General features: G+C 49.7%; 1 protein-coding gene across 1 annotated transcript in view; it reads left to right on the top strand.

Annotated features, from left to right (window-relative positions):
- Positions 1–1,344: 1,344 nt before the first annotated feature.
- LOC142777180 (periostin-like) overlaps positions 1,345–22,380 on the top strand; it is a 78,478-nt gene continuing 57,442 nt past the window's right edge. The window contains exons 1-2 of the mRNA XM_075881493.1: positions 1,345–2,032; positions 14,714–14,925. Coding sequence (XP_075737608.1) covers positions 1,345–2,032; positions 14,714–14,925 — 900 coding nt within the window. The remainder of the gene's footprint in view (positions 2,033–14,713; positions 14,926–22,380) is intronic.

The raw sequence follows: 22,380 nt of genomic DNA, 5'->3' as shown, positions 1-22,380 counted from the left end.
GAACTACGTGAAATGTGTGCGCTGTATTACATTTCTTTAGGTAATTTTGTAAAAAAAAGTTTCTTGGGCCAATCCAAAGTGAACGTCACTACATGGCGTCTGGGGTGACGCATGAGGGTGTATGAGGCTCTATTGAATGTGCCGCTTAGTGGTTATGTTCCAATTGCTTCAATTGCTTTTTATCTTGTTTTTTTGAGGTTGTGTTGTGTTGCTTATTTATACCCCACTCCTGCCTAATGCCTCCATGGAAGGCCGGCAGTATGTAACAAAATAAAAAGGAAAAATAAAATTCGCGCAGTGCTGGAGTGACGTGCAAGCACGCTACGCTCAAAGGAAAAAAAACAATGAAGTGAGTGAGTAAATGGAAATTGAGGGAAGCGCGTGAAATATCTTTATTATAACGTTCACATAGCGCTATATGTGGATCAATTCAATAAGGTTGTTGCAACGCTTGACGTGTATTCATATCATGAGTGCTAATACATTGTGTAATAATCGTTCATCAAGCAGCACAGTGCTTATATGGTTATTGCAGCCAGTCCACAAGCGGTATCCGGATGCTAAGTCATTATTCGCGAACAGCAGGGCAGCGGAATGCGCAGGGCATTGATAATGCAGAAAATATCATAACTTAGTTCAGTTTTATGCTTTGAATTGCGAAACCGTGACAAAAATGTAAGATTCACTGAATGAGGGAACTTTTTAATAATTGTGGCCACTTGCTTTATTTTCGACATTCCTTTACCGTGACAGCATGTCAGAATTCGGCGGCATCCTGTCAAATGATGTTTTTTTCAGTGCACAAAGATTAATCGCCTTGTTACTGTCTTGCGTTGAGCGCGTTACCTCTTTTACGCGAACTGCTATTTGGTTGGATCATTAAGTTATGCGCGGTGTTTAGCGCTTATGAAATATTACAGACGAAATGACACTTTGTCATTCATATTTCCCGTAAAGAAATAATGACCGCAGTGTTTGCAGGGCCAGAAGATTTTAAGAAAAAACGACAGAGCTTGCAAGTGACAACACGTCAGATTGCACATGAGCTTTGAGGACCGATTGAAGCCTGAACAGAATTACTCACTACTTCTAAAATGTTGCCTGCACTCAGAAATCGGCTCATGTAAAGGACAGGTGTTAATTAGGCAAGGCCGTTTCAAAGTAATTGATGCCATTTCAAACATGCAGCTTTTTTCCAGCGTCATGCACTTGACGGAGCGGAAACAAGCGGTAAAGATGCCTAGGCAGTACCGTTTTTGTGGGCGTGTGCATATATGTGAACGTTTAGGCAGAACGGCGGAGTTTTTGAAAGGCCACGAGCGTGTCTTAGCGCCGCTACCACCGATGTCGGGTCCCCTCCTCACTCACGAGGGCCCTGGAAACCCTTCGAAGGCGTTCTCCTCGCCGCAGTCGTGGTTTAAGAAGCGGTGGCAGCGACCGCGCGGCAGCACCTCGACCGCCATGAACGCCGCCGCTCTTTGGATGCTGCCGCTCGTGGCGATCGCGGCCCAGTTGAGCAAGCCGCGCGTCGAGAACGGCGGCTGGCAGCCAGTGCTCGCTCGCTCCAAGAAAGGCCGCGCCGACATACCGGCCTTTTACGTCTGGCTGCCCACCGAGCTACTCGACCACATTCACCCGAACGGCCCTAACTTCGCCCAAATTCAGCCACCAGCTGGCTTTCAGAAAAATCGGTACGTTGACGAAGGACTGGCACCAGTGAGGTCCGCTGCCTTCGGGCCGCTGCAGTCAGAGGAAGAAGCGGACGTCTCTGACGACAGTGGGGGAAGAAGGCCAGTCTATGGGTCACTTGACGAAATCGCCAAGACGGGGAAGGTTCAGAAGAGCAAGTATCAAAGCAAGCGGCCTTCCTTGCACGAGCAGGCAAATGGATGCGGTCCGGTCAGTTCGGCTGCTGTGACGAGCCTTGGCAACCGATCACTGCGACAGGTAGCCGAGAGCGTAGGAGCCGGTCGCTTTCTGGATCGTCTCGGAATCACGGAAGTCGAGCTCATCGGTCTCACTGGGCATGACGGTAAGGTTCAGTTTAGTAAAACTTGTTGTTGCTCTAGTTCGTGCGTGGTATGCTCTTGATGATCTTTTTCCTGGTGGTTTCGTCATCTAATTTTCTTGTAAGGCTCATATTGTTCCGCCTCCCCGTAGCCAGAAGTTCAATTCAACTACCATTTATGCAAATTCGTGAGTGTATTTTTGTGTGTGTATTGAACCTGTTAGAAAAACCCGTGGCTACTCCAGCGCTTAGCGTCCCACCATTTTGAACAGCATTTAAGCGAACAAGGCCTCTCTGGCCGAGTGCCTTATTCGCTATCGAAAAGTTTTACTTTTTTATGTGGTATGGTAGGCTTCCAAAAGGTATTCAATTGCAACACTGATTGGTCTATGTGTACTTTTTGTAGCTTTCTATCCCATTTCATGCTCAGCTAAACTTGTAATTTCCAAGCAGATCAATAACTACCATTGCTACGGCGCAGGAGAATGGCGCTCTATTTAGATATGCTTTTCATCTGAAGTGTCATCTACTTGTGGCCATTAACATCACATAGACTGACGGCGGAAAGTAAGTTCGATTCCTTTTGGCTTCCAAGATGCTGAAATGAACACGCCCTCGAGGTTTGAGGTAAATCAACTTGCGTTACGAACTTCCCCAATTATCAATACTGCCCACTCGAGGGCTCCGAAAATTGGCGAGCAAGCGTGCCTCCAGCTTGTACGTCAGTTTAACGTGCTTCAGAATGTGGCATACACCGGCGACAAAATAGCACCAACATAGTGCGTGCTTTAGAGACATTGCAATATGGTTTGCGTGACTTGACAGATATAACACAACACATGCCCTTGAATATTTCTTTACGCTTAGCTAACTTGAAAGCACAGCGGACAAAGGGAGTGATTCACAAAACAGCGTAGCATGCTCTTCATTTAAAACCCATCTCGTTGAATATTTCCTAAATTAGATGAGCTCATAAGAGCCAAAAAAGCCAAAATTTCTTTATTTGCACTAGTGAGATATCAGCAATTACAGCCGCTTATTACCCATCAGTATGTCCTCCACGCCACACGTTAGCGTTTTTCCTTCAGGAATGGGCCACCCGCGATTCAAAAGCCCACGTAAGCGGTAAGAGAGAGAGAGAAATAAGTTTATTTACAGAAAGGCAGAGAGGTCGGCCTGAGCGATAGCTTGCTCTAGCCTGCTACTCTACACTGGGGGAAGAAAAAAGGGAAAAGAAAGAATAATGAATGACGATGGTGAGATAGAGAGGTAAGTATGTAGTGTTCTTTCTAGCTGAGACACATTTTATAGCCGCGCATATAGTTCAGTTGTTTCCAAAAAGGTTATAACTGCTCTTGTGACCGCAGTTGCACTGTCGTTGTCTGGCCAAGAGCCGAACACGTTCTAATCAGTTAATGACATACTGCGATATAGTTCAGTAGAAGAAATCAGTGTTTGTCGTTCACGTGCGTATGCTGGGCAGACACAAAATATGTGCTCTAGTGTTTCTGGCACATCACAGTGTTCACAATTAGGACTGGTGTCACTGCGACCGATGATATGTGCATAACGTCTGGTGTGCGCCACACCAAGGCGAATGCGGTGGATCATACTTGTGAGTTGCCGTTTCAATTTAGGGGGCATGCGGAACCTCATTTCCGGGTTCCATTTGTGAAGTTACTGGTGTCGCCGTTCCGGTTTGGTCCAGTGCTGAAGTGTGTAGCTGCGCATCACGCAGCGAAGCAGAGCGTTCGTGTCACCTCGTGAAAACGCAATGCGTACTTCAGGGGCGCTGCTTAAGACTTTTTTAGCTTCAGCGTCTGCCTCTTCGTTTCCCATCCCGCCGCAATGAGCGGGAATCCTCTGGAAAGTGATAAGATGCCCATTTGTTGAAGCAACCTGAATAAGTTCTGTGATTTATATTGCCAAGCTGTTATACGGGCCTTGCTTCATCACGCAATTAATGGTTTGCAAAGCGGGTTTGGCATCACAGAAAATCGTCCAGGTTCGAGGTCGCTCTCCGGAAATAAATCTTATTGCATCCCGGATAGCGACAAGCTCTGTGGCAGTTGATGTGGTTTTAAGGTTCACTTTGAGTCGTCGAGTGAAATCCATGTCTGGGATGACAAAGGCTGCGGCGGAGGTGTTTAGCTTGGTGGATCCGTTGGTGTACACGTGCAGAGAATCACTGTACGTTGTATAAATGTGATATATGGTCAGCTGTCTGAGGCCAACAGAAGAAATGAGCGACTTCTTCGTAATTCCGGGTATCGTAAAACAAACAGGTGGTTTAGGCAGGACCCATGGACGCACTGCAGGGGAATCCGGCGGGGAAAACCTTGATGGTATAATATTTACCATCATAATATTTACATGCCGCGATATTACTCTTGAGAAACTGCAATCTGGCCGAGTGGCGGGTAGTACTGACAGTGGGTGCTGTCTGTGCCTGCTCAGCAATCGGAGGTGAACTCTAAGTGGCTCGCAGAGCATTTAAGAGGTTTTGATGGATTGAAGGGAAACGTTGTCTTGATGCCTGTGACAAATGCACACCAAGGCTCGTTTTTATGCGCATGGTGGCGAAATCTTTTGTTTTGGGCCATTCCCCTACCCCGATGTTTTCGCCTTCCCTGCCTTGTCCCCTCCCTCTCTGCAGGAGAAACATAGACTGAAAACAGCGCATGAGCACCTCACCCCACCTCCATGTCACACTCACTTGTAGTGGCTGCACCGATTTTGGCTGCACCGTTTCCTCAGTGGTCGCACCTCGAGGTGCGACCACTGAAGAAACGGCGTAGCAGTTTGCGTTCCTTTCCCTTGCTATATTATTATATAGAAGACTGCTGCTAGCGTGCCTGGACAGTCGAGAGGCGAAACGTGGTCATACTTGTTCGGATCGCGCCTCGTCAAGTATTTCAATATTTCTTTTACCAGCGACAATGTTTTTTATCGAGCCTTTTATCTCCATTGGTTGAAGATTTTCGCTATTTCGTCATACAGCGACCGCACGTTCATCACTTGGTGCGTTTAGTTTTTGGAGGGCCCCGAGTAGGGCTGGTGTGCTGGCGGTGCCGATCTGAGAAGTATAGCCTAGGCGAAGGCGATAAGGTAGGCTGTCGGAGGGCCCACTGCGCTTCAGTGATATAATCAATGAGGTCGTTCACTTGACTGCGGGCGCAGGGCATTCACGAGAACCAACGCAGTCCCATTTTGCGGTATTGGCAGCGACGTTATGTGTGGCAGACTTCCCCGCAGTCGTAGCAGAGGGGGGGGGGGGGGGGGGTGGTCTATGGCACGCCAAACGTCCGTTTTCTTTGTTGGTAGCGCTGGCTGACTGGTGGGCGAGGTGGCATCGAGGGGTGTTCATAGAATGGTGGCTGCGTGGGGTTACGGCGCAGGCGCGACGCGTTGATGGCGTGGTCGAGGTGAGGATATTCGTGCGGCGTGTGGCACTGGTGTAGCTAATCAATTCCGGCTGATGCTGCAGTGTTTCGGAATTCCAAGCAACCACCGGACATTCTGCCGACAACGTCAGTGATTGCACCTACCTGAAGCTGCGGTGAAGGTACACCTGCACACCTCTTCACGCACAATGGCTCGATTGGTTTCTGAGAAATCGTCGGTGCCCAGGGAGTGGAACTCAAATGGGTGGCAGGCAGTGGAGAGAGGGTTTCCTGTGCCATCTTCGTGTCAAGTTTCTTTTCAATAGTTGTAGCCTTCAGGGGGAAATCGGTGACCGTCGTGGGTGGGTTGTGGTCAAGTACTACGAAGAGTTCTTGTTTAACACCCCGCATGAGCAGGCAATCTTTCTTTTCGGCCATCGCAGAGTTGGCCAAGTCGAGTCATCTCATCCGTGAAAATGGTGATAATTTCATTTCGTGGGTGCTCTCGGGTCTCCAGGAAAAAAGGTTTCCTTGCAAACGACCCTTGTTAACGTGTGCAGGAAGGCACTGCGAGAAACATCCAAGGCTTGAAGTGAGGACTTGCGATCCTCAAACCAGGTTTTTCGGCGTCTTTCAAGCACAAGTAGACGTGAGGCAGCTTGTCTTTGGCGCTCCAGTTGGTAAAGGCGGTGACACGGTCGTATGTCTCAAGCGAAGTTTCCGGGTCTTCGAAGGTTGAATCAATGAAAGCGAAGCCTCCTTGGGTTACCGGAGCAAACTCAGTGCAGGCGGAACAGGGGCTATCATTGTCGCCGCGGTCTAGGTATCTCTTACCATTTTTTATTCATGTAGTATTGGTAGTGGCCCGTACTGCGGCTGTAGAGCTTGCTGTTTGCGGCGAGGCTCGGCCGTGGCGTCGATGTCTTCTTTGTGACTTGGGCTGGTTTCACGTCTTTATAGGGTACCCGGAACACGAACGAAGAGCACCTCCACCTTATGTCCCGCGGCCGTAACGTTGACCAAGGCAGTAGTCAGGGTGTTCAAGCTAGAACGTTTTATTTGAGGGATCAAGTGTCCGGAAAATCCAAGTACAACGTAGAAGTGATGAACGAGCTGTGAACTGATAGCGGCGAGAACGATCATCGACCGTCAAATATTCTGACAAACGGTAAAGCGCGTCGGCTTTCATGCATGGGTTATTGAATATTCCCACATTACAACTGGTGGCCACGTTAGCTGTGGAATAAATTAAACCTTCCGCATCTTTTGCGCAATCTTAACGTATTTACCTTAAACAATCCCAAAACTTCTGAAGCATTGCGGAGCGTGGGCTTAGCAGGTGCCATCAGAATGAACCAAAATAACACACGTGGCAGTGCTCCCTCTAAAAATAGATTCCCCCGGATGTTTACTACAAGACACAGTATTGAAAACTTTAAGCAATACGAAATGATGAAGCAAGCATAACTGGAGTCCTCAGTTTCCTTAACATTAAATCACTTCAATCGCACGACATGAAAGACTTCAGGTCCTGCACTGCGCTGCTTTGTGCTCGTGTGCTTGCTGGGACAACCTTGTAGTCGAGAGCGCCGAGATATGAAAGCACTCTGTGGGGTCTGAAGTATTGTCGCAGAAGCTCTTCGCTGTCCCCATCCGCATTTTCGTGTTCACAACCAAACAATGTCCCCATGTTGGCATTCCATGTGGCGTAACCGAAGATTTTAGAAATGAATGTGGCTCCTTGCTGGTTTTTGATGCGCACATGGGCAAGTTGCTAGGTTTATTTGGCGCGCTGAAGGAAGAAGGCGACGTCGAGGTTCGCTTCATTGGTATGGTTGGGTAGCATGGCTTTCAGCATCTTCACTGGACTCTTTTCGTAGACCAACTTGTATGGTGTCATCTGCGTTGTTCCTTCCACGGCCGTTTTGTACGAGAAGGTTACACACGGATGGATGGCAACCCACGTCTTGTGTTTGACATCAGCGCGCGTGGCCAGTTTGCGAATGATGGTCTTATTTAGACGCTCGGTGAGGCCATTGCTTCGTGGGCGGTAGGCTGTGTTCCTGTGGGGGCTTCTTTGATAGTATTTCAAAATCGCCTAATTAAAGTGAGCAACATAGGTCGGTGACTCCCTCTTGAGTCAGCTCGCTTGGAGTCCCTCAGACTGAGATGCAGCCGAGATCTTAGTCTGAGCGAGCCCAGATGAGTGATATTTTGGGGAGTTTGAGTACTAGTCCGAAAAAGTTTTCGTGAGTTTTAGAGGGAGTCAGATTGAGGAAACTTTTGGTAAGTCTGAGTAGGAGTCAGTCGAAAGACCAATATTTCTTTCTTGTGGGACTTGATGAAATGATTTGTTGCGCGCGTTGGTTCATTCTGGATTAGATTTTAGTGCAAGCGGAAAACACTCGAGATGACTGTACGATCGCTCACTTTCAACTGGTTTTTTAAATATACTTTCAAAATAAAGCCAGTCGGTAGTGAGCGCTCGCATAGTTGTCCTCTCTTCTTGTGTGTTGTCCGTTTGCGATCAATTGTATTTCTTGAGCGAGTTTGATTGAGTTCCACTTTTCTCTGCCGACCTAATATACTGTCACTCATGTTCATCTTTAGTATGAACCTTACATGGATTCACGATTACACTCACATCTAATCACACGTAATGTATGAGTAGATGTGAGCAAGTCAATTTTGAGTAAGTTGAGATTGCCTAGTCACTCGAATGACTGAGTATTTTCATAAGCCTATGCGAATTAGGCTGAACTAAGCTAAAACGAAATAAGCTAATTCTACACGATTCAGGCAACTTATTCGGAGTGGTGAAAACGAACGGGATGCCACAACGAGTATTGTGCCCGCGTATCACACCTGATGAGCCAAGGGGCTGCCAGAAGCTGCAAGGAAACATTTTAGGCTCTGCGCACAAGTGGTGGTATATGAGATAGCCCTAAGCTGCGGTAAGTCCTACATCAGACAAACGGGACGTCGCATTAACGATAGACTGAGGGAGCATACTGATAGACTAGGCTAAGATCATGCGCATCTTCCTGCGCACAGAAACACCTGCGGGTGTGAAACATGCTTTGCGCAAGCGTTGAATTTCGGTAAGATAAGCAAGAAAAAGCCTAGAGAGCTCTCGGAAACCTCTATTATGTTGTATTCGACAGAAAAGCGTTTTTTTTTTCGATGACTTGTTGCCTTGATCTTGCTTTACGTCATTTGTTGGCTGTCCACGCATGCACGGAAATAGATGAATATGTATATATGAACCTAATTAGGTCCTTCGGAACGCGCTTTATTGTCTTTTTTCCCCTGTACGTCTCTTAGATTGTCGATAAACAGTTGGTAGTCGGCGCTGCTTTTTCTTTTCTTCTGCTCCTCCCGTTTCACGAAATGTTTTTTTTTTCATCACGTGATCTGGCCAAATAAGCACCAACTCACCCCCCAAAAATGTCCTGTTCATATCATGCTGGAAGAGTTTCTGGAGAGTTGTACATTCGTAACAGCTTTATTTTGCCCTTTGTACCAGGAAAGGCGCCAGTTTAAGTAATGTATTACACTTTATAATTTTTGGTGATTTATATGTAAGCCATTTATTGTTTCCCGAAACGTGCAATCAGAAAAGATTGCACGTTATCGAACGTGTGGTCTATTTGAAAGAGCAACACTTGATGGCCCGACAAAGTGACGAAATAAATGGGGTAAATTTTGTTCATTATTTACACAAACGCGCGCGTGCTCGCAAACACACGCTATGTGCAAAAACTGTGCCTACTCATTCTTAAAGTTTCTACAACTCGTTTGCTGAGTTAGCGCTATTATACTCTTTAGAGCATTTGTCTTCATTGAGACGTAGCTATTGAGCCTAGCCTTCGCTGCTGCCACAACTATGCTGGTCAGCACAACTTCAGGGCGACGAGCATTGCAAAAGACGCCCAAATTTCTCCTTTCACAAAAATGTCTTCTGACAAGAAAAAAAAAATTGTGACGGCGGTGTTTCCACTTTTGTTCGAACCTCTCTCGCACTGATGCCTAATAGATTATGTAACTGTCGGCACTTCGTCTAGAGAAAGCCGTGTAGCCCCTATGCTAGCTGCTACTGAACTGCCGTTTGTTAGATCGGCATGGTTCTTAAATATTCTCGCTTGAAGTGGTGCTCGAGCAACCACCTAAGAAAGTGCTTTACCACAGGTGTCTGCAGACATCTAAATTCGGCTGAAGTACATCAATGCATATTTGAAGGAAACATTAGACCAAGGTGCTGACGAGACTGCCACAAAATTATACTACCACCAAAACATGATTGCAGCACCGGCAAGAAAATGCCCAAAACCAGTGCACTAAGCAACGCACCAGCACTCCAGATTTTTTTTTTACTAAGCCAAGTAAATGGTCGTCTTACAAGAAGCCGTTGTGGTATCCGCAAATAGCACAATGTTTACCGACTTTGAAGGAAGAACACCTGCTCGGAGAATGTACTACTAGGCGCGTTTATTGATGAAAGGCTTACGCTAACAAGTCAAGAGTGCACATGGCATCTTTTTTTTAAAGCAAGAAAAGAACTTGTTGGAGATAGTCCCATTGAAATGGCTTAGAAGTATGTAGTAAGGATGCACACGCACCTTCCGGTCACGAAGACAACGGACATGGACGTCATCTCGACAAACGGCACGCTCTTACTTCGTTCTTCAGTCATCCTTAAGAAACGAGAACACTCGCACCTCTGGTTCATTGCTGTAATATCTGCCACAATTAGGCACGCAGCATAGCTCCATCGTGTGGATTTGCATCCGTACACTGTTCGAATATCCCATTCACAATGTGCATCGTATATTCACGCCGCTGTTCACGCAGAAAAGCACGGTCTTCTCTAGACGCCAACAAGCATGCCACGAAATAGTCTCCCATGCTTGGCAATCCATTTTTTTTTCGAGCAGCGCGAGCAAGCGTAGGTACGTCCGTGCAGCAAAACGCGATGGTCAAAAGGGAGTGACGTCAAAGCCCGTGATAGCAACAGTGGACAGGTCAATGATATGTGGCATTTAATGTCCCAAACTACCATATGGTTATGAGGGACGCCATAGTAGAGGGCTCCGGAAATTTCGACCACCTCGGATTCCTTTACAGTGAGCAGGTCCCAAGTTATGCAGGTGGCATTTTCTGAGCACGCGAACACTTCTGGACACAAACTAGACTGAAATAACGCAAGAATAAGAGAAAGATAAAAGAACTGATCTCGAACCTATCATGACTCAGGTGACGCACACACTTAATAGAAATGACAAAAACTTTCTAAATGCCTGTTGCTTGCGTCACATTTGATAACATACTTAACCGGACTGCCCACAAACTCGTTTCTCACGTGTGAACAAGGCTTGACGCTGCATGCTTCGGCCGGTGAAGGCCTGAATTGTTGTCATGTGTTAATTCCTAGCGAAAAAAAGCTAAGAAGGCTGCTAGTTGATCATATACTGAGAATGTCAAGTGTACGTCGGTGCCTGTTGCGGGTGCCGCGAGATGTGCCCCATGTGAGGGGTCAAGCGAGTGTCGATGCGCGCTATACTAGTTTGAAAAAGTATCTACAAACGTTGCGATATACGGCTGCACGAAGGGCGCGATCGTGGCTGCACTAACAGCGTTGAGCCGCTTTGAACCTTAACCACCTTTGCAGGCTGTGTCTTTCGAAACAGAGACGGCTGAGTTCGTGAAGCTTTTCCAGGCGTCCGACTTTCTTCCGAAGAAATTCGGACGTCTGGTCGGGGTTCACTTGTGCCCATATTGATATTCCGGTGGGTGTCCGGTGGTGGGTTTTGAAGCAGCCACTTCCCGCAGCCAATGTAAACGCCCTAACCACGAGGCTACGGCTGCAATGCGAGGTTGTAGTGCGGGGGCTGAAACTCTTGCTTTTATTTGCTTTTATTCTTGATCAGGGCGTTGGTTTAATTATCTATCAATGTGGCTTTGGTGAAGCTTTGGGCGATCATCATGGGCGGTTTGCAGAGAAGTGTGCCGAGCAGTTCAAGTTTAAAATGAGCAGGGGAACTTTTCAGTCTTCAGCCATTGCAGCATCGGCCTGGCGGAGAAGTCGCGTCGTCTATTCCGTGCCGACGGAGAAGCTTTTTGGTGGCTTCACCCGGGACTCCGGCAAAGCAGCAGCTCTTTTCTTTGCGGTGACTTTTGTGAACGTGTGCAGGAATGTGCTGTGGTCAAGATCCCAAGATTGAAGTGAGGACACTCGTTCTGGCAGCTTCTCCCAAGTAGAAGTAGAAGTCACATAGCATATCCTCGGTGTTGCCGTTCGTAGAGGCGGTCACATGGTGGTATGTTTTAAGCCACGTTTCTTGGTCATCAAGTGATGAACTACGTAAAGTTCGTTGCTCTTTGCGCTGGCGGTGCAAAATCAGTGCAGGCGTTACAGGGGATGTTAGTTCGTGGTGGTCGAGGTTAGGGTCTTGGTTTGCCGGGTGATTCAGATTGAGGCCCGTACTCTGGTACATGACCTTGTTGTCTGCGGCTTGGTCATTGCTCGGCGTTGGCGTCGACGCCATCTTTGTGACTTTGGCTAGTTTTATGACGGTACGGCGTGTCCAGAACATGAACGAAAAACACCCCCGTCAAATGTCACGAGGCCGTGACATTGACAAAGGCAGCAGCCAGGGGATCAAGATTACGCTTTTCAGTTATGCGAACCGTTACCTGGAAAATTCAAAAAAGTGAATCTTAGTGGCGTGAACAGTAGACAAAAGTCGAGTCCCAGCGGTCAAAACTTGTATACATGTGCTATCGAGGTTCCAGTGTTATCGCTGTTCGCCGCGTAAGCTTTGGAATAAACTAGATGTATACACATCCCTCACGCTATCTTTACGAAATAATTGGATATAATGGCGAAGCTTGGGACACATTCCAGTGGGGTCTGCACCAAGCGCTCAAAACAGTTTTTGCTGGTGAAATTAGAATACATATCTGGCTGAAGAGAGAAAGTGTACAGAAGGAGGTGACGCTGCCTTATATTCATGCAGAGTGGACTCGAGCATGAACATCTGCCTCCAAATGATACGCAGTGCATACCTGTTTCAATTGGCCTTTTCCTAGTCCGAACAAGCACCTCAAGTGGAGATCACTAAATTCAAAAGTTGTGGCTCTTGGACTCCGAAATCGCCCTCCGCATGCCGGTAAGATGACCGGCCGTCAATGATCTGCGAACGAGCAACCACAAGGTACTCGGTGGCGCACGCAGTTTCCTCGTGCGAGGTCACGGCTGCACCCCTGCCGTTTCCCTGCGAATCTACAACGCAGTCGCATCGGCACGCGTGATACAGACGGTAGCAGTGGTTTCGTCAAGTGCTTGTCAGCTAGCTGCCTTAGACGTGGACCATCGCGAAGCCGTGCGGGAGTACTACGGACTTCCCCACACCTCCTAGATAGACCCCACGTTCGCCTAAGCGGGGGAAACTCCCATCTCCATGCGGGTAACCCAGCGGACACTAAATCATGTACTACGGCTGAAAACCGCAAGGCAGGGGCAGCTCCTTGTGAACAGGCTGTACGCTCTACCTGACTTATCCACGGAGCAGCGGGCGAGTGAGCTCTTGATGGTTATGCCAGACGTGCAGTACCCCAGCTGGCTGGCTATTTCACCCTACTGCCACATCCCTCTGGTGATCACCAAGACCATTGGCGGCACCAAAGCGAAGGCGCGGACACCGCTGGGAGCGATGCAGCAGGAGTGCTCCACCCTCCTTCACGACTAGCTGAATGGCTGGCTGCTTGTTTACGTCAACGGGTCCGTGCTTCGCGACGGCTCCGCGGCCACCGCATGCGTTGTGCCATCAGTCGGCGTGGTTCTCAAGTGCCGCCTCCCCTCCCTCGCCTCCTCCATTGGGGCGAAACTCACCGCTATAAATTTGGCAGCCGATTTCCTGAGTGAGCGGGCACCCATGAGAGCTGCAGCCATCATCAGCGACTCCCAGGCGGCCTTGGCCACAATCTCGCGCGAAGAAGACGGCAGCCTCCTTGCGCAGAGAGTTGCCCAGAAGCTAACACGCCGTGCAGCAAACTGAATGTGACCTTTCGCTGCACTGGGTGCCCTCACATATCGGAGTAAAAGGCAACGAGGCGGCCGACTGTGCCACGAGGGATGTGCACGACCCGGACACCAGCGTCACCAAATAAATTCGTGTGCTCTGCGGATGCCGGCAGTCTCCTCACCGCCCGCTACGTGCGCGAGCGTCATCCCGATCCTCGCGTAACAGCTGGAAAGCCACCTCGGCGGCTCCCTCTCAAGAGATTACCAAGAAGAGAGCACGGTTTCCTTCTCCGTCTCCACACCGGAGACAACTACACCACCAAGCGGAAACATCGGCACTCCGGGTGTGGCAGTCCATACTGCATGAACTGCGGCGACCTGGAGACTCTGGACCACCTTCTGCTTTATTGCCCGGCTGGTGACGCGAGCAGACAAGTGATGCTCGCAACGTACGGAGCTCTCGGCCTGCCCCGGACAACAACTGAGCACCTCTTGTTCCCGAACAGTGGCCGCGCAGATATCAAGCGTGCTCTTTCCGTGCTGCTGGATTTTTGGTGGGAGTGGACTGCGTGAGCGAATTCCGAGAATTTGCGCCCCGTGGTTTTAGTAGACAATCTGTGCGTCCCCCCATTCCTTTTTGGTCTCTCGCTCTCCCCTTTCTTTTTCCCCTCTTCGCTCAAGTCTATTACCCCCCCCCCCTTCTTCTCCCCTGTAAACCACTGCTGAGATGTCGCACTTAACTGCCGACAGTTGTGGGGTTCACTATTCTTTTCTTTTCCAATTTAGAAAAACACTCGCCTCCTCCCCCACTCTGGCATTCGCGCCTCTGTTTAGGGAATACATTTGCGTGTTTGTGGCAACAGATGTGGCTTGGTCCACATGTGTCGTCACGTTTTGGCCACTAAAAATCATGGCACGTGCTGTGCGCGTGCCTCGTCGAGGCCGGCAAGTATGCACTGACTACCTAACCGGAAAAGGCCCATTATATTCTGCAACAGCTTCAGTCCCCGTAAGCTTGTTTTATGGTTACGGTGCCTCCACTGTCTTTGGACACAGTGCACCCTAAACCGAATACGAACACGAAGCTAAACGTCACACACCACGCGTAGTCAGAAGAACGATATTCCTTAAATACGGCGTTTTCTTGTGCCAGCTCGATTGTAATCGCCTGCTGACGTGGGAAATAGTAAGCTCACTCATATGTTCACTTTCTAGGATTGCACTAAACAAGACGTATTTGTTGCACAATTCCTCAATACTTATTGTGCAGTCGTTTTCACACGTCCATATGCCGCGCAGGCTTATACACGCTGTTCCTGCCGGCGGACGACAGCCTCGAGATGACGTCACCCGAGCTCCTGGGCTCATGGTCTTCCGGGCGCGGCGCACGCCAAGCTGCCATGCTCAACCACGTCCTGCCATCGAGAGTAGCTCTCGAAGAGCTGATGCGCGGAGGAGTCTTCACTACCAGGGCTGGCGCACACATCAACGTGCGCCGCAATGCCGGAGGCGTGAGTGTACCTTGAATTTGTTTTCTTATCTATGTTGTCCGTGGTGAGCAAGACATCCGTTGCCACGCTACACCACACCAATTGTTTAATGCGGGAGAAGCTCAGAATTAGGAGAACAGCAGGTTTAACCACATTGTGTCGTCGCCGCAGCACTCACTAGAAACCTAAAAGGAGCGCACCCGCCTTATCCTAGCTAACACAATTATTACACGTCCGTTGTCACTGTGGGCTTGTTGCGCTGAAACATTAGCTCCATCTCACCGTCGACGTCAGTTGTTGATACGTTAGGATTGCGTGGGACCCGGACTCTGTTTGGGAACGTTTCTGAGTCTTCTGGCTGAGAATATCATGCTCGCAAGTAGAGAAAACAAGCAGGCATACTGGGAATTTTCGCACGCTTATTTACACAGAAAAGCAGTAGGAGCTAACTAGATGGGCTAAGAGCGTCTTCTTGCCGTAAGCACCACCGCTTGAACACCACAGTTCAGCTCCTCCTTCTTGATTGAAACATATCACACCCACGACACCACCAACCATGTCTACATCTAATAGGCTTCTTTGTGTTTGCAAACAGTGTGAGTGACGTCACCCAGAATCCCCTCCTTCGGAGGAGTTGCTGGTTGGCAAGAAAGTTCCGCAGATGGGATGGGTCGGCATCCCTCCAGCAGAAGGTTCTGTGAATTGCGATTTCGTAAACTCGAGGAAGGGTCCCTGGCCGTAATGCACAATTTGCTCGTCGTGCAAAATTGTGATTCTCTTCGAAAGCCAACGTTCTGCATGTTTGCGGTGACTGGCGCTTTGAAAAATATCTGGACGGCTTGCGTGTGAACGTATTCATTTTCAGTCGCGAAATGTGCACAGCAGGTTTAGACAAGGCACGGTATTGGTGGTAGCATGGTCTCAAGCTGCTGTGCGAAGGGTCACGGATAAGATTCTCTCACTGCGGAACATTCTGATGGGAGATGAGTAAACAAAAAGGAGCAAACACTTTTTGCCGTGCGTTAGGCTGAAATCAACAAACCTCCATTAAATTAACGTCAACCTCTCCCCTACAACGTTTTGCATAACTAGAGACTGAATTTAAAGCAAATTCTATTCTAGTCCTTCCGTTCACATTGTGCCACTTTCCTATATGAGTATATATTAGAGGTTGAGGAGGGCTAATATTGTCATGGGGTCGTGACGTGGCCGAAGACAGGAGACTTTGCGTTGGAATTTAACTGTTTATTTGGGCGAACCTGTGCCCGGTAAACGAAAGTCCGATTACAGTAGCAGTCTTGGACTGATAGCGGCAAACGGATTGTCGGCCGTCGATCAACTACTGACAAGTGGCGAAGTGCGTCGGCATTTATACTCTTGCCATCGAACGTTCTAGCGTTATCGCTGGCGGTCGCATAGGTTCCAGAATAATCTGTACAGTTCGCAGAGTGGGCGTGATATTATCGAAATGATCTACTAAAGTCCGGAAGCTTCTCGAAAACTGCACGCGCGCTTTGTGCTGAGAATTGTGTAGTGTTTTGGGGCGATACCAAAACTTGAGAAATAGAACGTGGCATTCCCCCCTCTGAAAAAAGTCATCGTCCCGATGCTTTCACTAAAGATGAAGGTACAACAAAAATGCAAGAAAGTACGATGAATAAATTACGATACAATAATAATACAAAAAAACATTGTTTCAGTTTGTTAACGCGCATGAAACGCCTTGAGGCACGCGACATGAACGACTTCAGGTCACGATCGGCGTCGTTTAGAGTTCGTAATGCCATCGGGGACAACCTCGTAATCAAGTGAGCCGAGACGTCGAACCACCCTGTACGGTCCGAAGTACCGTCGCAGAAGCTTTTCACTTAGTCCACGTCGGCGTATTGGCGTCCACACCCAAACACGTTCACCTGGCTGGTATTCCACGAAGCGTCGTCGAAGATTGTAACGGCGGCTGTCGTTTGTCTCTTGATTTTTCATGCGGAGACGCGCGAGTTGTCGGGCTTCATCGAGGTTTTCTTCGTCGGTGACGTTGGGTAACATGGCATCAAGCGTCGCTGCCCGGCTCCTTCCGTAGACCAATTTGTATGGAGATATCTGCGTCGTCTCCTGCAACGCCGTGTTGTATGCAAAGGTCACGTACGAAAAAATGGCGTCCCACGTCTTGTGTTCGACATCGACGTACATTGCCAGCATGTCGGCGATCGTCTTGTTTAGCCGCTTGGTGAGGCCGTTGGTCTGTGGGTGGTACGCTGTCGTCCGGCGGTGGTTTGTCTGGCTGTATGCCAAGATCGCTTGAGTTAGGTCAGCAGTAAATGCCGTTCCTTTGTCGGTGATAAGGACCTCCGGGGCACCGTGACGTAGGACCATATTTTCGACGAAGAATTTAGCTACCTCGGATGCACTGCCTTTTGACAGGGCTTTTATCTCGGCGTAGCGGGTGAGGTAGTCGGTAGCTACCACGATCCATTTGTTTCCGAAAGCCGACGTCGGGAACGGCCCCAGTAGGTCCATACCAATCTGCTGGAAAGGTCGGTGAGGTGGTTCAATTGGCTGCAGAAGTCCCGCAGGCCTTGTTGGTGGTGTCTTGCGTCGTTGACAGTCCCGGCATGTCCTCACACAAAGAGTGACGTCGGTGGTAAGACGTGGCCAATAGTACCTTTCTTGTATACTCGCGAGCGTGCGAGAAACACCGAGGTGCCCTGCTGTTGGATCGTCGTGCAGGGCCTGCAGGAGTTCTTGTCGCAGAGCTGAAGGCACCACAAGAAGGTACTTGGCTCGAAGCGGTGAAAATTTTTTCTTTTGGAGAAGACCGTTTCGCAGGAAGAACGACGCAAGTGCGCGCTTGAATACCTTCGGGACTTCGGCGGTCCTGCCTTCGAGGTATTCTATTAGGGCCTTAAGTTTCGGGTCGGCCCGCTGTCATTCACCGAAGTCGTCGGTAGTTATCGTTGCCAAGAAGTAGTCGTCATCCGGGTCGTCGGGTGGGGGTTGGTCGACAGGCGCACGAGAGAGACAGTAGGCGTCGGAGTGTTTCTTGCCGGACTTGTAAACGACGGTAATGTCATATTCTTGAAGTCTCAAGCTCCATCGTGTGAGGCGACCTGAAGGGTCCTTAAAGGTGGCTAGCCAACACAAGGCGTGGTGGTCGCTAACAACTTTGAAGGGCCTGCCGTAAAGGTAAGGGCGAAATTTCGACGTAGACCAGATGATGGCGAGGCACTCCTTTTCGGTTGTGGAATAATTGGCTTCTGCTTTGGATAGCGATCAGCTGGCGTAACTACTAACCCTTTCAAGTCCGTCAGCCTTCTGCACAAGAACGGCGCCAAGACCTACGCTGCTTGCGTCAGTGTGTATTTCTGTCTCGGCGAATTCGTCGAAATGAGCAAGTAACGGAGGCGTCTGGAGGCGATGTCTAAGCTCCCTGAAAGCGTGTTCCTGCGGCGTTTCCCACTTGAACTCCACGTCGGCCTTGGTAAGGTTAGTGAGTGGATCGGCGGTGCGGGCGAAGTTTTTCACGAACCGCCTATAATAGGTGCACAGGCCCAGAAATTGGCGCACCGCCTTCTTGTCAGTGGGCGGCGGGAAGTCGGCGATGGTGGCTGTTCTCCGTGGATCGGGATGGACTCCAGAATTGGTAATCACGATCCCCGGAAACAAGAACTCTTCGTACGCATATCTGCACTTTTCTGGCTTCAGTGTGAGTCCGGACATCTTGATGGCTTGAAGTACAGCTTCAAGGCGCCGAAGATGCTCGTCGAAACTCGAGGAAAGCACGACGACGTCGTCCAAGTACACAAGGCAAGTCTACCACTTTAATCCTACCAGTACGGTATCCATAACGCGTTGAAAAGTTGCAGGCGCTGAGCAAAGGCCGAAGGGCATCACATTAAACTCGAAGAGGCCATCCGGTGTTATAAAAGCCGTCTTTTCTCGGTCTCCTTCGTCGAGTTCGGTTTGCCTATAGCCAGTCTTGAGGTCCATTGACGTAAAGTACTTGGTGTTAAGGAACCGATCAAGTGCGTCGTCTATTCGTGGGAGAGGATACACGTCCTTTCTTGTGATTTTGTTCAGGCGGCGATAATCGACGCAGAAACGTAGGGTCCCATCCTTTTTCTTCACTAACACTACGGGGGACGCCCATGGACTTTTGGACAGCTGGGTTATGTCATCCCGCAGCATTTCATCAAGTTGTGTCTTCATGGCTTCACGTTCTCTCGTCGAAACCCTGTATGGACTCTGACGGAGTGGTCTGGCATTTTCTTCGATTATGATGCGATGTTTCGTGATTGGGGTCTGCCAAATTTTTGGTGACGATGAAAAGCAATCTTCGTATCGCAGGAGCAGGGCCTTGAGCTGTTCTTGCTTGTAGTTCGGAAGTCTGGGATTGATGTCGAAAGCTGTGGAAGGGGCTTGGTTCCTCTGAGCAGGTTCCGCAGAATCGGCGAGGGTGAAAGCACTGGTGGCGTCCACAATTTCTTCGATGTATGCGACCGTTGTTCGTTGTTCACATGTTTGCACTCATTACTGAAACTCGTGAGCATAACCGTTGCTTTGCCTGCCCGCAGCTCTGCAATTCTTCTTGCGACGCAAATATTTCGGGTGACCAACAGATGCTGACTTCCTTCAACGACGCCTTCCAGGTCAGGTGATTTAGGAGTGCCGACTGAAATAATGACGCTGGGGCGAGGCGGAATGGTGACTTATTCTTCCAGCACATTCAAGGCATGGTTTCATGACGGTGTGCGCGGCGGTAGTGCTTCTTCCGTGGATAACGTTATCGACTTTGTTCTTAGGTTGATGGCAGCACCATGGAGGCATAAGAAGTCCATAGCAAGGTTGACATCTCTCAAGCAACGCTGTAGGACTACGAAGTCTGTAGGATAAATACGGCCGTTAATGGTGACTGTCGCTGTGCAGATTCCTGCAGGCGTTACGAGATGACCTCCGGCTGTGCGGATGTCGGGGCCTTCCCAAGCTGTCCTAACTTTTTTTAACTTTGCGGCGAACGACCCACTGATGACGGAATAGTCGGCTCCAGTATCGACGAGAGCGGTCACACTGTGGCCGTTGATAAGGAGGTCGAGGTCACTAGTTCGCCGTCTTGCATTACAGTTAGGGCGTGGCGTCGGCTCACGGCTTCGTCGACTTGTTCCGCTGCTCCCATGTTGCGTCGTCCGGCCACCTTCGGTAAGTGAGCTTTTGCCGTCAGGGTTTTGCCTGGTTGGCGTGTTGTTCGGAAAGCTCCGTCGTGGCGGCGTCGTCATCAGAGGATCTTCGGTAGTTCATCGCACGGCAACCGCACCTCCATCAGTTGCTGCCCTTAGTTTCCCGTATACGGGCTAGGAGACCGGCCCCGCGTTGGGCCAGAGTACTGCCGGGGGTGCGGTGACATGCGGCGGCTGGGCGACGGCGAACGGGAAGGACTTCGTGGTGTCCATTGAGTTCCTGTCAGGTAGTTGGCGATGTCACGTGGCTGATATCCTGGCTGCGGACGCGGTGCATTGACGGCGAAGCCACGCAGTCCCATCTGTCGGTACTGCCAACGGCGGTATGTGTGCCCGGCCTCGCCGCAGTGGTAGCAGAGCGGGCTATTGTCAGGTGCACGCCAAATGTCCGTTTTCCTCGGTGCACTGCGCTGGCCCACTGGGGAACGGTAGGACGTCGGTGGGGGTGGTGGGGGTGGTGGCGTCTGGCGACGGAAGTGCGACGGGGTGGCGTTTTGGCGTGGACGGGGAGGAGCATTGTGGCGCACTGCAGTGGCGTAGCTCATATTTTCTGGCTCTGGCAGCGGTGTTTGGGGAATTCGAAGCGATTGCCGAACTTCTTCTCGAACAATGTCGGCGATCGAATCCACTTGAGGCTGCGCCGAAGGCAACAGTTTGCGCAGCTCTTCCCGCACGATCGTTCGGATCGTTTCACGCAGGTCTTCGGAGTCACTGGCTTGAGCAGCAGTGCATTCTGGAGTCAGGTGACGATTATACTGTCTGGTGCGCATGTCCAGGGTTTTTTCGATGGTAGTTGCCTCGGATACAAATTCTTGGACGGTGTTCGGAGGATTCCTCATTAGTCCCGCGAAGAGCTCCTGTTTGACCCCTCGCATGAAAAAACGAACTTTCTTCTCCTCAGGCATGTCTGGGTCAGCGTGACGGAATAGGCTGGTCATCTCCTCTGTAAATATTCCATCCTTTTCCTTTGGTAGCTGAACCCGGGTCTCTACTAGAGCAGCGGCCCTCTCTTTGCGAGCGACGCTCACGAACGTTTGCAGGAATGCGCCGCAGAAGACATCCCACGTTCGGAGCGTGGACTCCCGATTCTCTAGCCAGGTCCTTGCGGTGTCTTCCAGGTAGAAGTACACACGACGGAGCTTTTCTTCGTTGTCCCAGTGGTTGAGGGCGGCCGCACGGTCGTATGTTTCTAGCCAGGTTTCCGGGTCTTCAAACAATCACCCATAGAACGTTGGGGGTTCCCTGGGTTGATGTATGACGATCGCGGGCTGGGACGCTCCAGTTTTCATTGTAGCTGCAGTCGAGGTCATGGCCTTGGTCTTCCGCGCCTTGTCGTGTAGAAGCCCGTACTCCGGTGGTAGCCCTTGCTGTCGGCGGCTTGTTCGCTGCTCCTGGTTGGCGTCGGTGTCTTCTCCGCGACGTGGGCTGGGTTCACGGCTTGACGGGGGCGTCCGGTACATGAACGAAGCAGCACCTCCACCAGATGTCACGGGGTCGTGACGTGGCCGAAGACAGGAGACTTTGCGCCGGAATTTAACTGTTTATTTGGGCGAACCTGTGCCCGGTAAACGAAAGTCCGATTACAGTATAGCGGCGAACGGAGCGTCGGCCGTCGATCAAGTATTCAAGCGGCGAAGTGTGTCGGCATTTATACTTTTGCCATCGAACGTTCTAGCGTTATCGCTGGTGGTGGCATAGGTTCCAGAATAATCTGTACAGTTCGCAGAGTGGGCGTGATCTTATCGAAGTGATCTACTAAAGTCCGGAAGCTTCTCGAAAACTGCACGCGCGCTTTGTGCTGAGAATTGTGTAGTGTTTTCGCGCGATAAGAAAACTTGAGAAAGGGAACATGACAATATAGTGTTTTTATGGTGCCTATAAATGCAATTTTTGGTCTTCGCATTTACATTCCTATATTAGCCTTTGTGGAGCACCATAGGGCTTCATGAAAAAAAAAAACGACGGAATACCATTACAGAAGAGTGTAAGACGAGGGGATACGACCTCACCAAGGCCACTTACTGCGCGCTCAGAGGGGGTTTCGAGATAGTTATGACAAGAGTTAGTGGCAAGAGTTCATGGAGAGTACTTTAGTAATCTGCGCTTCGCCGATGACATTGCATTAATAAAGGGCCCAGTGGATGAACTGCGATTCGAGATTACTGATTTAGACAAGGAGAGCAAAAAGGTAGGTCTCAAAATTATTCTGCAGAAAACGAAAGTAATGTACAACAATCTCGGAAGT

Source organism: Rhipicephalus microplus, chromosome X (genome assembly GCF_043290135.1).
Source record: "Rhipicephalus microplus isolate Deutch F79 chromosome X, USDA_Rmic, whole genome shotgun sequence".
NCBI lineage: Eukaryota > Metazoa > Arthropoda > Arachnida > Ixodida > Ixodidae > Rhipicephalus > Rhipicephalus microplus.
This window is presented reverse-complemented; position numbering and strand designations above follow the sequence as displayed.